Source organism: Cryptomeria japonica, chromosome 8 (assembly GCF_030272615.1).
Source record: "Cryptomeria japonica chromosome 8, Sugi_1.0, whole genome shotgun sequence".
Classification (NCBI taxonomy): domain Eukaryota; kingdom Viridiplantae; phylum Streptophyta; class Pinopsida; order Cupressales; family Cupressaceae; genus Cryptomeria; species Cryptomeria japonica.
Genome location: NC_081412.1, coordinates 540575591 through 540588863, shown reverse-complemented (window position 1 = coordinate 540588863; position 13273 = coordinate 540575591). Strand labels below are relative to the sequence as shown.

The 13273-nt window shown below is 37.8% G+C and overlaps 1 protein-coding gene across 3 annotated transcripts in view; it reads left to right on the top strand.

Annotated features, from left to right (window-relative positions):
- Nucleotides 1-13273, top strand: part of LOC131051920 (vacuolar protein-sorting-associated protein 33 homolog) — a 208623-nt gene that overhangs the window by 98771 nt on the left and 96579 nt on the right. For all 3 annotated transcript variants that reach the window (XM_057986520.2, XM_057986519.2, XM_057986518.2), the window contains one exon: nt 10821-10915. In XM_057986520.2, coding sequence (XP_057842503.1) covers nt 10821-10915 — 95 coding nt within the window. The remainder of the gene's footprint in view (nt 1-10820; nt 10916-13273) is intronic.

The following is a 13273-nucleotide window of genomic DNA, read 5'->3' as shown; positions in this document are numbered from 1 at the left end:
GAAAGGGCATATCTGAGTCATTCAGATAAGAAGTTGAAGATTCCAGATCTGAGTCACATGACTGGAGCTAAGTATTGTATTGTTACAATTCAAGATTGAATACATAATCTAACCTGTGGGTCTTTAGTGCTGGGTTTTTTCCTCCTTGGAGGTTTTCCCAGGGTATTGTGTTGGTCTCTTGTGCATTTGTTTTCTCTCTTTCGTTTACTTGCATATTAGTTACTTAATGTTAATCTGAAATTAAATACTGAAAGTCTGATCGCTGGTCTGAGACACAAAACTAACACAAATGGCAACCATGAATGCATACATACAAACTGAAAACTCAATGAAGCTCAATGCCAAAGAACCTGGAATGTAGCGCCTAGGTTGGTGAATGAAGAAGCAAGCAATATCATTCCTCTTTGTGCCCTCCTCTAGCCAAAATGAATATTTCTCCAAAATCGCCCCTGCTGCAGGTCTGCAAGTTGACAACTAATAATTACCAGCACCAAAGCCTCCTTTCAACCACCATATTTCATCATAGTCCTTCACCAAGGAGAGCGCTTCAATCACATGTAGATTTCGATGCCCAAGAAAGGAGATATGAGCAAAATTGTGGAAAATGGTGGACTGGTATGAACTTGATTCAGACTGAATTATAACCTGCAACCACCTCAAATCTCCTCCAAAATACTCCTAGGGAAATCGCCTTGCCTTCTTTAATATGCAGATGCAAGTGTGGGTCAAAATGAGCCAAATCGTGGCTCTCCTCCAATCTGATATAAGTCTGAAAATTACTGAGATTAAACTCAGAAGTGAAGTAGATGTACTCAGCTCCTTGTAGACTAACAATGAGGTCCTACTGCCTCCAAAGTCTTCAATGTCTCCTCAAGTTTGAACCTAGCAGGTTGGCCTTTGGCCACAATTAAGTACCATTGAGATGACTGAAGTATCACTTCTTCATATGCAACCCTTCAAGAGATCTTTCACTCCCTCAGTTATGCTATGAATGAGAGTTTTCGTTCCCAAAGACAAAAGATCTACAGAAACCCCTGGGCTCCACAAAACTCAATGAATACAAAATATCATTCCTGGCTGCCTTGAAGCTCAACTAGGTCTCCCTTTATACTTTTTTTCAGTCCATCTCTAGAAGCTTCCAGAAATAATATTAAAATTGTTGTTGTGTAGCTAGGTTGGATCCCTTCTTGGGCGGACTTAGTGCACAAAATGCCAAGTGGCCTGTTGGCCTTGGCATTTGGATATCTCAGTTGTATGAGTCCAATTTGGGGCAGGCCCTATTTGGGCGAACCACTTGTGTGTAACTTGTGATTAAGTTAAATGTAACTTGCAACTAAGGGAAACTCATATGTAACTTGTAATATATAGGTCTGATCCTATCCTTGGCGCCAAATGTATATGACCGACTTGAGGTCTATTAGGAGGTATTGATTCATATATATGCAAGGTCATGATTGCATCAATAGCAGTGAATTCAACAACATGAAGGCCATGTAGTGTGCTTGGGGGTGACGATAAGAGCTTATCGTCTATGGTTGGGAAGGCAACAGATCTAATGTTTGCTGTGGTTAACGAGCACCACCATAAAATCAACATGGTATCAGAGCCAAGGTTCAAAGAAATCTGATCAGATTTGTTTAAGCATTCCAGAGGAGTGTGTCATTCAATGTGATGAAAAGGAAGAAAGACAAAATATAATTCAAAATCGACAAAACCCTTGATTTGACTGCTCTGATGCAACCCTAGAGTCATCTTGGTCGAGTTCAAGCACTTATCTCTGCAATTAGTGGCGTTACACCTTGCAATAGAAGGCATCAAAGTCTATCAAAAGAGAATCGAGGGCACTTGAATTGGGTGAACTGCTTTTATCACCACATCGCTGCCTTCTTCCTCAGTTTGAACCAGTCATATACAGCGGCTGCTAGTTGTAGTCCGAGGGCAACACCTATGAATTAGGAGTCGGCATGTATAGGTATTCTCATGGCCGGTAAGGGGTCATTATCATAGCTTACGATTTGACTGTTCAGGCCAAACCCATTCCACAAACCTGCGATCCTGTCTATAGTGCTATTCCTTATGCCTGGCTGCGAATATTATTTCCTTTGTCCGGAAATAAGGGTATGGTTTGTTTCGGCTAAATATTGGGGAAGGCATTCTTTAGGCAACGTCTCTCCCTTGCTATCCGCAGGATATCATTCTTGGCACTCATTTTGGCATGGGCTGAGAATTAATACCAGCGACTCACATACAAATATCATTGAAGGGGTCTAATACAAAGGTTGTGCAATCCTTATTTACTGGAGCTTAAGTTGGCATGGTTTTCTAGGTGAAGCCAAGCATGAGAAATCTAAGTTCAGGACTGTTGGTTGTCTATAGTCGTTCGATTCTTTGTTGGAGATGTGATTTCTGTAGTGGTTGTTTTAGTTGGATATTTAGTTTTTGTGGGTGATGTGGCATTTGGAGCGTTGAAGGCTTCGTGTTTGGTGGAGATCATCGATTGCCGTGGATTTCGACTATGTTTCAGATTTGTGAAATCTGAAGAAGCATGGATGGTTTAGCGTACGCCCTTGTAAAATAATCGGGGTTGGGGTTACCCTTATTGTCTGTAATTATTTTCTTAGTAGCGTTGGGTTTTCATGGCGTTGCCTTCGTAGACTGACAACAAAGCCGACATGAGGATAATGCAATTGAGGCGAATCTTTGGTTGGATAAGCTGCGATTTTAAGGAAATATTATATCCTTGAATGACATATATCCATATTGAATGCATTAGAGATTCATGCTACTTTTCTAGCCTGCGGGACCTGATTGGAGAAGCTTCCAAGGAATATTGGCTGCTTCTGCAGAAACCTGCAGGACATAAGGAATATGGTAGTCTTGTTTTGGATGATATCAGCAAGCGTCTATGACGTGCTAAATATGGACGAGTCAAAGATTGCATTCAAGGAAGGAAGATTGCTTGCATTTCTTCATAGAGGAAGAATCAACATTTAGAGGGAGTCTGACATATCGTCATAAGTAACCATGGACGAAGAGGTCAGAAGATTGATTTTAGTTTTAGAGGGAGCTTCACGTTTCGGCTTTAGAGGGAGCTTGACATTTCAGCTTTAGAGGGAGCTTGTCATTTCAGCTTTAGAGGGAGCCACGTCATCATGAGGATTTGGTTAATGAGTTCTTCTCTGTGAGGGAGAAGTTCGAGGTGCAATCCCTTGTTAATGAGTTCTTCTTTGTGAGGGAGAAGTTCGAGGTGCAATCCCTTGTTAATGAGTTCTTCTCTGTGAGGGAGAAGTTCGAGGTGCAATCCCTTGTTAATGCATTCTTCTCTGGGAGAAGGTTGAGGTGAAAGCCCTCGTTCCACCCTCCACGAGTAGGCATGGTGGTAATGCATCGTTCTCTGGGAGAAGGTTGAGGTGAAAGCCCTCTTCCACCCTTTGCGAATAGGCATGGTGAGCCCACCCTCTGCGAGTAGGTATGGTGGGTATCATGGAAGAAATTCCATGATGTGCTTGTTCACCCTTTGGGAGTAGCTATGGTGAACGTATTATTCATGGGATTAGCCATGGTGGTAGTCACTATGTGATTTGGTTATTCAGAAGGAATCCTCCCTAGCTAAGAGGGAGTGTTGTTGTGTAGCTAGGTCAGATCCCTTCTAGAGCCGACCTAGTGCACAAAATGCCAAGTGTTCTGTCGGCCTTGGCATTTGGATATCTCAGTTGTATGAGTCCAATTTGGGGCAGGCCCTATTTTGTGAATCACTTGTGTGTAACTTGTGATTAAGTTAAATGTAACTTGCAACTAAGGGAAACTCATATGTAACTTTTAATATATAGGTCTGACCCTATCCTTGGCGCCAACAGTATATGGCCGAGTTGAAGTCTATTAGGAGGTATTGATTCATATATATGCAAGGTCATGATTGCATCAATAGAAGTGAATTCAACAACATGAAGGTCATGTAGTGTGCTCGGGGGGACAATAAGAGCTTATCGTCTATGGTTGGGAAGGCAGTAGATCTGATGTTTGCCCGTGGTTAACGAGCACCACCATAAAATCAACAAAAATAATATTATTTCACTTAAGTGACTTTATAATATAATATTAAATTTAGTCACTTTTAATTTTAAGTTATTTGATAACTTCATAAATAATTAACTTAATATTATTAATTAAAATAATTAATTAAGCTATCCTTAAGAAATATTAATAATTGGGACAACTTAAATTAATTAATTATTCTTCCTCAAAAATGGGGACATTACAAATTTGCAGTCCATTTCTGAATTTGAATTGACCTTGTAAAGGGCAATTACTACAAAAAACTTTTTATGATCTCAGATGTTAGAGCATGATACCTAAAAATTTCCTATCTCGCTAACTAATCTATCAATTTTAACAACTAAACTATTACATGTATTGAAGTTTTGAACAAGAATGTTAATTGATGATTGAAATAGAGATCATCAGTTAGACATGAACAATTGATTTTGACCGAATAAGTAAACATAACACTTATGGCAGCAATGATGAAAATGAGTAATTACTACAAAGCTGTAATGTCGCGTTTTTGTAATAGGATTTATTAATAAATACAATTATGAAAAATAAAAATAAAATATAGTATAACGGAAATTTAATTAAGTTTAATGAATGTTCAAAAGGCATGAAATGAAGAGTTGTGACTCCCTCAAACATGAGATATAAAAGGGAGATCACATCCATGGATGATCATCATTGAATCAATCATCAATTGGGAATGAAGGAAGGAATCAATCAATTTGGAAGTAAATTGTTGATTTTGTAACTAGGTTAGGAAAATAAATAGGATTTGGATTGCCTTAAGGCATCATCCGAATCCTTATAGGGCAGGGCCCTATCTATTGTATTTATATGTAATGTGTAAAACAAATAGGGCTGGGCCCTATTCCAATGTTGTCCGAATCCCAAAAAGGGGGCTGGGCCCTGCTTCATTAAGGAGGTGTGTAAATAGGGCTGGGCCCTATCTCAATGTGCACAAACTTGAATAGGGCTGGGCCCTTTATCTCCTACATGCCAAGCAACATGAAACATGTTCATCATATTATAGGGCCGACCCTATATCACTTCATGTAACGTGTGGCCCTAAATAGGTGTGCTCCCCTTGCAATATAACTTAATCATTATTAGTACGCCAAAATAGGGCAAGACATAAGGTAACGTGTAAGCCCTATAATTATAATTAAGTCTTGGCACAAAACTTAAGGTGAAGCTGACTTGAATTGGTCTCCACGCCAAATATAAATAGAGATTAATGTGTATGCATTCGTCACTCAGTTTTCATCATCAATGTGAAGTTAGCTCTGCAAGATTTGCCCACTCATTCTGGAGGTTAGCGAATCCTCATTGAAGGCAAGCGAACCACTTCTGATCAAGGAATCAGCGAATTACTTCTGCCATCAGCATTTGCCATACATGCGATCTTGGACAGTGATTACATTGAAGAGGATAGCGAGTTCCTCTTTAATGTCTACGAACATCATTAGGTCTGCAATCTTCAGTGACGAACTACGAAGAGCTGGAAGCTGTATGCTGATGATATTTAAGAAAGAGATAAGTCTGCTATCTTCTGCTGTTACATTGTGCCCTAGCTGGGTTATGACTGTAACTCTAATTCTGCCTTAGGTTGACAGTTATATCAGATAAGTAATCTGATCTTTATTGACATTGTATTCTACAATTAATAAAAGGATCTAGATCTGATTTGTTGCTGGGTTTTTCCTCCAAGAGGGAGGTTTTCCCAGGGTAGTCTTGTGTTGTGTGATTCTCTATTTGTATGCTTTACTGTGCAACTTTAGTTTTCTGTTTATTGTGGATAATCTGATCATGAAAACTAACAAAATGATTATTCTCAAAAGGTAGTGATGGAGGGTGGTGGTGACTAATTACTTGTGAAGGGTGGTGACTCCTGTTGGGTATAAAGGGCAAATAATTTCATTGAGAGAATCATGGAATAAATCATTAGTGAATAAAGGAAATAAACATTCAATTAATCAATTAGGAATAGAACACTATGTGACTTTGTAAGTAAATTAAGTTATCTTTTCAAGAGTAGCGATGGTGTGAGAAAGGCTGAGTCTTTCATGAGGAATATATGTATGTATGTATGCATGCATGCATGCATATATATCTCTGTGTGTGTGTTTGTGTATCTGTATATATCTATATATATATGTTCGTATGAAATCGATTTAGAAAAATGGTGCAGAGAAATGTGAAGAAAGCGAAAAATCACAGGATTGATTTGGGGCAGTTTTTCAGGCCAATATAGATGTCTCTACCATTGTAGACAAAGATGTGATTGCCTTCCACGATATGACTATAATTGGAAGGGTTCTAGGTGGTCACCAAAGTGGAGAAGAAATAAGATGGGTTAAAGGAAATTGGGGAAAAGTAATAGAAATCTACTTCCTGCTGAAACAATTTTTGTTAGTCGATTTTGATAAAGAGGTAGACATAGATGCAGTTATGAGCAAAAGGTCGTGGCATATTGGGGACCTTTTCATGTTTACCTAGATTTGGATGCCTAATTTCGACCTTAGGGCTCTGTATCCATCTGAAGACCCTTATTGGATTAGCTTATATAACTTACCCTTCAAATACTTGTTAGAAGATTGTTTGAAAGAAATCAGAAATCAACTAGGCTGTGCCCTAGAGTTTGATATGGGTGAAAATTCTATACTTTACACTCAAACTCAACTCATCTTTATCACCAAACTACCTATATCAATACAGCTGCGCACTTCAAGTGGGGTATGGACTCAAAATGTTGAGATCGAGGAGAATTATTTGTCTTAGATGTGGTAGTAGATCACTGAATGAAGCAGGGTGTAAACGATCTCCTATTAAAAGAGGGACCTTGGAAAAACAGCCAATGACAAATATAGTAACAAATATGGTGGTTGCCTCTTAGGAAGAGTGCATTCCTTTTGCATCTAATTGACCAAATTATGATATTTTTGCGAACCCTACTCCCCCATAAGAACAGGATTAGGGTGATGCGTCATCTCCTTTAGTCATAGAAATTGTGGACAAGGAGTTTGCTTCTCCTAAAGTTAACGATGTAAGGGCTAAATCGAAAGTGTCAGAGACAAAAGCAATTAAAGAGTCTAGATTGGAAGAGGATGTGAACTCACATCATGAAATTGAAGAGGATGCATTGGACATAACCTATCCAAGAAACATTAGCCACTTTGCAGAGAAATAATTGAAATCAGGCCTAGTAAAGAAAAAGATTGGACACAAATCCAACAAACAAAAAAGGGAAGAGGATGCCTTGCTACATGAACAAACCTCAATCAAATCCTACATGATGAGATCAAGGGGAGGAGAACCCCCCTTAGAGGACAATGAAGATTCTTACATGGAATGTTAGGGGCTTAAACGCCCCTAACAAGTGGCGCATGAGCAAGCACCAATTGAAAAATCAATTGATTGACTTAGTTGTCATCCAAGAATCCAAGCTTTCATTCATCAAGCATTGCAAAGGTTGGGCTCGCAAATTCAATGATTTTGCTAGTGACCTAGGAGGCGTCGGTATAATGTGGAAATTGAACAAACTCAAAGTAAATCTTTTGGAGCAAAACCAAAACTAAATTAAGGCTAGTGTCATAAGCATCTCCTCAAATCTGGTTTTCTCCATGTACAATGTATATGAATTGACAAAAACAGGGGACAAGAAAGCATTATGGGACATACTCCTTGAGACTTCCAATCCGTTGTGGATATATTCATAGTGGCAGGTGACTTGAATGCAGTTGTGGACCCAAGTGATAAGATCGGGTGTCTTGGCAGAGTGGCTCAAACTCAAATAGATTTTGCTTGGACAACAAAAGGTATGGCTTCGCCAATATCATTGAAAGATTGGGCTGATTCCTCATTTTTAATGACTCATTGAGAACTTCTCTTAAAGTGATCTTGTAAATTAAATTGATCCCCATTTCGGATCACTTTCCAGATGAACTCTAAATCTGCAAGGAATCCTCCCGAACAAAATGTCAATTCCTTTTTGAAAATATGTGGTTTAGAAAGAAAGATTTGATCAACCTCATGAGGGGATGGTAGGCAGAACCAAACATCTTTGTCGACACAAAGATGCCCATCTTCAACAAGTGACTACTTTTCCTCAAAGTGAAGTTGAAGCATTGAAATAAGACTTCTTTTCACAACATCTATGAAGAGAATCAAAGGATTGAAATAGAAATGGAAGATTTAAGTGAATTTATCATAAGCAATGGAATGATACAATATGCAAAAGAAAAGGAATTAATGGCAAAATATGGTGAAATATTGGCAACATAAGAGTGTTAGTGGAGATATAAATCACCGGAAGTGTGGCTTTAGGAAGGTGATATTAACACAAAATTTTTCTATAGGATATGTGTTGATGTGGGAAAAGTACACGCTAATCCTTTGTCAACACATAATAGAATGTTAAGTATCCTATCCTCTCTTGAATAAGGAAATCCGTAATGCTGTCTTGGATGATCAAAGGGGACAACCTCAAGCTTCCAATTGTCAGGTCTTGATTGCTTAGGATAACTCAGCAGTGATGTGTTTTGTTGGTAATCACAAGGGGACTTACGGATGCAACAAGCTGGTCTGCATCTGGTGATGCTTTGATTCTCAATCTGGGGAAATAAATAACAAAAGGGATAGGGTTTAGAAAACCTAAGGTCTATTGATTTTAAGGTAGTGCTCGTTAACCACAAGCAAACATCAGATTTGTTGCCTTCCCAACCATAGACGATAAGCTCTTATCGTCACCGCCGAGCACACTACATAAATTTCTCCCCATCAATTGATCTGCTTGTACATGAATTCGATCTGCTTAATTATGATCGAACTTACTGTCTGATCTCAGTTCCATAGAGGGACGACCATGACCATATATATTTGTCGAAAGGAGATATCCAAGAGTCGTCTCTCACCAAGTAGGCACGACCTTCATGAAGCATCGCATGCCTTCAAATGAGGGGTAGCGGACTTTAACCAAAAGTCGGCCCCTTTGAAACAAATCCGATAAGTCAAACTCAATAATGTATGTTTAATCATTAAACCTGATAATGCATATGTGACTTAATAAAGATATTAAAGGATTGATATAAGTTGATAGATTCATCAAATGTGTAAGGCCAATAGGCCATTCACACATTTGATCTTGCTGAGTCGGCCTGTAGGATTTCTACCGCCGCTATATCATCAACACCATACACTTGTTCTCAACGCCCATTTCATTTGGGCTTTCGTGTGGCATTTTTATCAGGTAAACCAGTTCTCCACTTCTTGTGTCTATTTGACTTGTCTGCTAAAGGAAGTTAAGACTTAAACAGGTCAGATCCATTATTAATGAAGATATCACAAGAAATTTGAGATTTGGAATCCTCAAGATGACCAAGGTAAATAACCTTAGAAGACACACTGACAATGAATAACTTGGAAATGCACATACCAATCCTAGAGTGAATCAAAAGCGAACTATCATAATTTTTGGGTGACATAGGATCGCTTGTGGACGTGGATGCTCCTGGATCACTACCTTTGCTATTTCCTTTGTCTGGTCAGCTGTGGGTTCCTCAAAGAATATTTGAAATGCTGAAAGAAATTCATTTGACTCATTAGTTCCTTCTTGATTTTGCTTGTGCTTTCTTGATTCAATACTTTGGATATCTTCTTCAATCAAGGCCATATGATATTCTACTGTGATTTAAAAATTAGTGTGCTGAATTTTGAGAATTATGAGTCACTTTACCTTGCCCTTAAAATAATTGACTATTTTTTCCAACACTTCAGGCTGATTTTGAAAAAATTCGAGTTGTGAATCCAGAATTTTGGTTTTTCCATGTAGTCCAGTATATTAAAGTAGGAGTTGCCTCAGCTGGTGGATGAATTGCCTTAGTTGCTTGAGAGGTAGACACTTTTGTATCTGCTCATATTTTCTCTTTCTTTCTAACCTATTCCAAATTTTCCTTCTCAAGCCTTCTTTACCATTTTTTAATTCTGAGCATGGGGTAAAATTGCTAATGATTGACTATAGATAGCGGTTTACCTTTCTTCAAAAGTAGATTAATTTTGGGTGAAAGTTTGAAAGTCACCATTTGGTTCAATTTGATTGTTTAGATTTCAATTTGATTGATCTCAATTAAAGCCATCAACTGCAACATCCTGTGTTTCTGGACACTCAGCGGCATCATGATTATCACTGTCATGAAAAGAACACTAATTAGTCACACTATTACTTGGAAGGGGTGCGTCTATGTTAAGCCTCTCTTGACAGGTAAATAAAATCAATAAAAAGATCCCATGATTGATGGTATTCCAGATATGCAATAAGCAACAACTAGAAAACGACAAATCCGTTTTCCTTAAAAGTATTGTGATTAACCTTGAATTTTTTTTTTGTCCCCTCTAATACAATCTTTGTTTCGTATCAACTTTATACATTTTATTTTGGAGATTAATTCTTTTTTTGATTATATTATGTGGATTGATTTAAAGAATAATGAAGAAAAGGTTGATGACGCATTGATATATCTTGAAGCTTTTGAGATGGTCTGCAAAACTAGATTTGCAAAAGGCATTGTGTTTGTCAAAGAGTAGTGCGATATATTTTTATGACAAAGACATACATCAAATGATATATATCTGTTTGCTTTATATTGAAACATTGTTTTCTGAATTGTCTACCTATTCATTTTCAGATGGCCATTTTTAATTATGAACATAATTTTTTACTGATCCAATTTATCTCTGAGATCTAATGTATGCTTTGAACTTTTACCTGGCAGTTCTTACATATAAATAATGGAGCAATAGAGCTGGATGCATCAATCATGGGTGCCCAAGAGGAGGGCAAAAAAGCCAAAGTACCCCTTAATTCAAGGTATGCGTGCCTTCTACGCTAGAGAGTCGGAAAGAATTTTGTGTATCTATGAAAGTGATTTGTTTTACCTATTGTTATTCTTGTTGGCAATGGCTCCTATGTGTGATGTTCCCTTTCTGAAATAGGATTTAATAATAAAATTAAAATTATAAAAAATAATAATATAATATAATATAACATAACATAACATAATATAACATAATATAACATAACATAATATAATATAGCATAGCAGAGCATAGCATAGCACAGCACATCACATCACAGCACAACACAACACAGCACAACACAGCACATCACAGCACAGCACAGCATAGCGTAGCATAGCATAGCACTGCACAACACCGCACAGTAAAGCACAGCACAGCAAAGCACAGCACAGCACAACACAACAAAGCACAACACAACAAAGCACAGCACAGCACAGCACAGCACAACACAACACATCATAGCATATAGCATAGCATAGCATAGCAGAGCAGAGAAGAGCAGAAAAAAAGAATGGAGCATAGGAATTAAGGAAGGATAAATGGAAGGAGCAAGGAATGGAAAGGAAATAAGGAAGTGATTCTCTCAAAAGGGCAGAAATGATGAAAGGTTGTGACTCTTTCAAAAGGTGATAATTACGAAAGGTTGTGACTCTCTTAAAGGGCATAAATGATTAAATGTTGGAACTCTTTTAAAGGGTGATAATTTTGAAAGGTTTTAACTCTCTCAAAGGACATAAATGATGAAGGGCTGTGATTCTTTCGAAGGGTGATAATTATGAAAGGTTGTGACTCTCTCAAAGGGCAGAAATGATGAAGGGTTGCGACTCTTTTGAAGGGTTGTAATTGTGAAAAGTTGTGACTATTGCAAAGGGCAGACATGATGAAGAGGTGTGATTCTCTCTCACATTGGAAGATATAAAGGAGAGTGGGTTTCATTTGAGAAGGACATCCAAGGGAGATCAACTTGGGGAATAATTTGTTATTCTCAAAGGCAACAATGAAAAGTAGTGATTCAATTCTTATGAAAGGTGGTGACCCTTTCACCAATTATAATTCATTCCAAGCATTGAAGGATCACTTATCAATCATCACTCATGAATTCATCAACACAAATCCTTCATTCATCCATCAATCATTAATCCCTCAAGAAATCAATCAATCAGCAAGTTCAAGCAAACAATCATCAAATCGCCATCAATCATCACTTCATCTTGAGATCAAGAAAACTAACAATTCAGCAATCAAGCATCACTCTATCAAATCAACATTCCTTCAACCATCATCCACCAGTATATCAAACTAGCATTCATTACATTGTCGCTTATCAATCATCTAATCAACAATCACTCAATCCTCACTCACCAATACCCCAAATCATCAAATCAAAGGAATGATTTCAATCAATCAATCAATCATCAAAGGAGTTCAGATTTGATATATCATATAAGTAATCTGCATTCAGAATACAAGCAGTCTTGTGATCGAGCAATTATTGTGGTATGCAATGTGATGATATTGATTAACATATAATAGCTTATGTATTTTTGATATAGTTAATAGTGACAATTACTAATCTATCTAGATTCTTTAATTTTCTCCTACAAACAATAATGTAGGGGTTAGTAAGAAAACATGATTGGGTGGGCAGAGACGAGCTCACCATTTAAGTAGGCCACCCCATGTTGGATATTGTGAGCCAAGGGGTGTTATATCATGTCCTTGGGCTTAGTTGCAGTGAATATTTTGGTCACCCTATCGTGCTTTCCTCTCCAATCTCTATAATGGTTGGTTGTTGGATGTGACACTAAAGAATAGAAGCAATCATGTGTGGGTTAGGAAGGAGACACGATTGGGAGGGCAGAGATGGGTTCTTGTGGGCCAAGGGGAGTTGTATCATACCCTTGGGCTTAGTTGAGGCGAATGTTCCTGGCGCCCTATTGTGGTTGCCTCTCCATTCCTACTATGGTTTATTATTGGAAATGTAGCTATAGATTGGATCCAAGGATGTGATGTTATTTAACTTAATTGCTCATTTACTTTAAAAGTTAAATAGCTATTATATGATTTATTACAAATTATGCTGTGGAATTGTGACTTTGGGTATACCCCAATTTGGGGACATTATGCTATGTCAATAGGTGCTGTAGGTACATACATTAGAGTCTACATAAAAATTGTAATGTCCCCAATTGGACAACTCTAGGAAAGGGATGTTTTAGCAAACATGTGCAAGCTGAAACAATAATCAAATGACCAATGTAGATGCCAAACTGTGCTGATTAATAATAATGCAATATTGCAAATTAAACCCTTATAATGCTGGTCTGCATCTTCAAATGCAACTTAAACAACAGATCAGAATTGTATG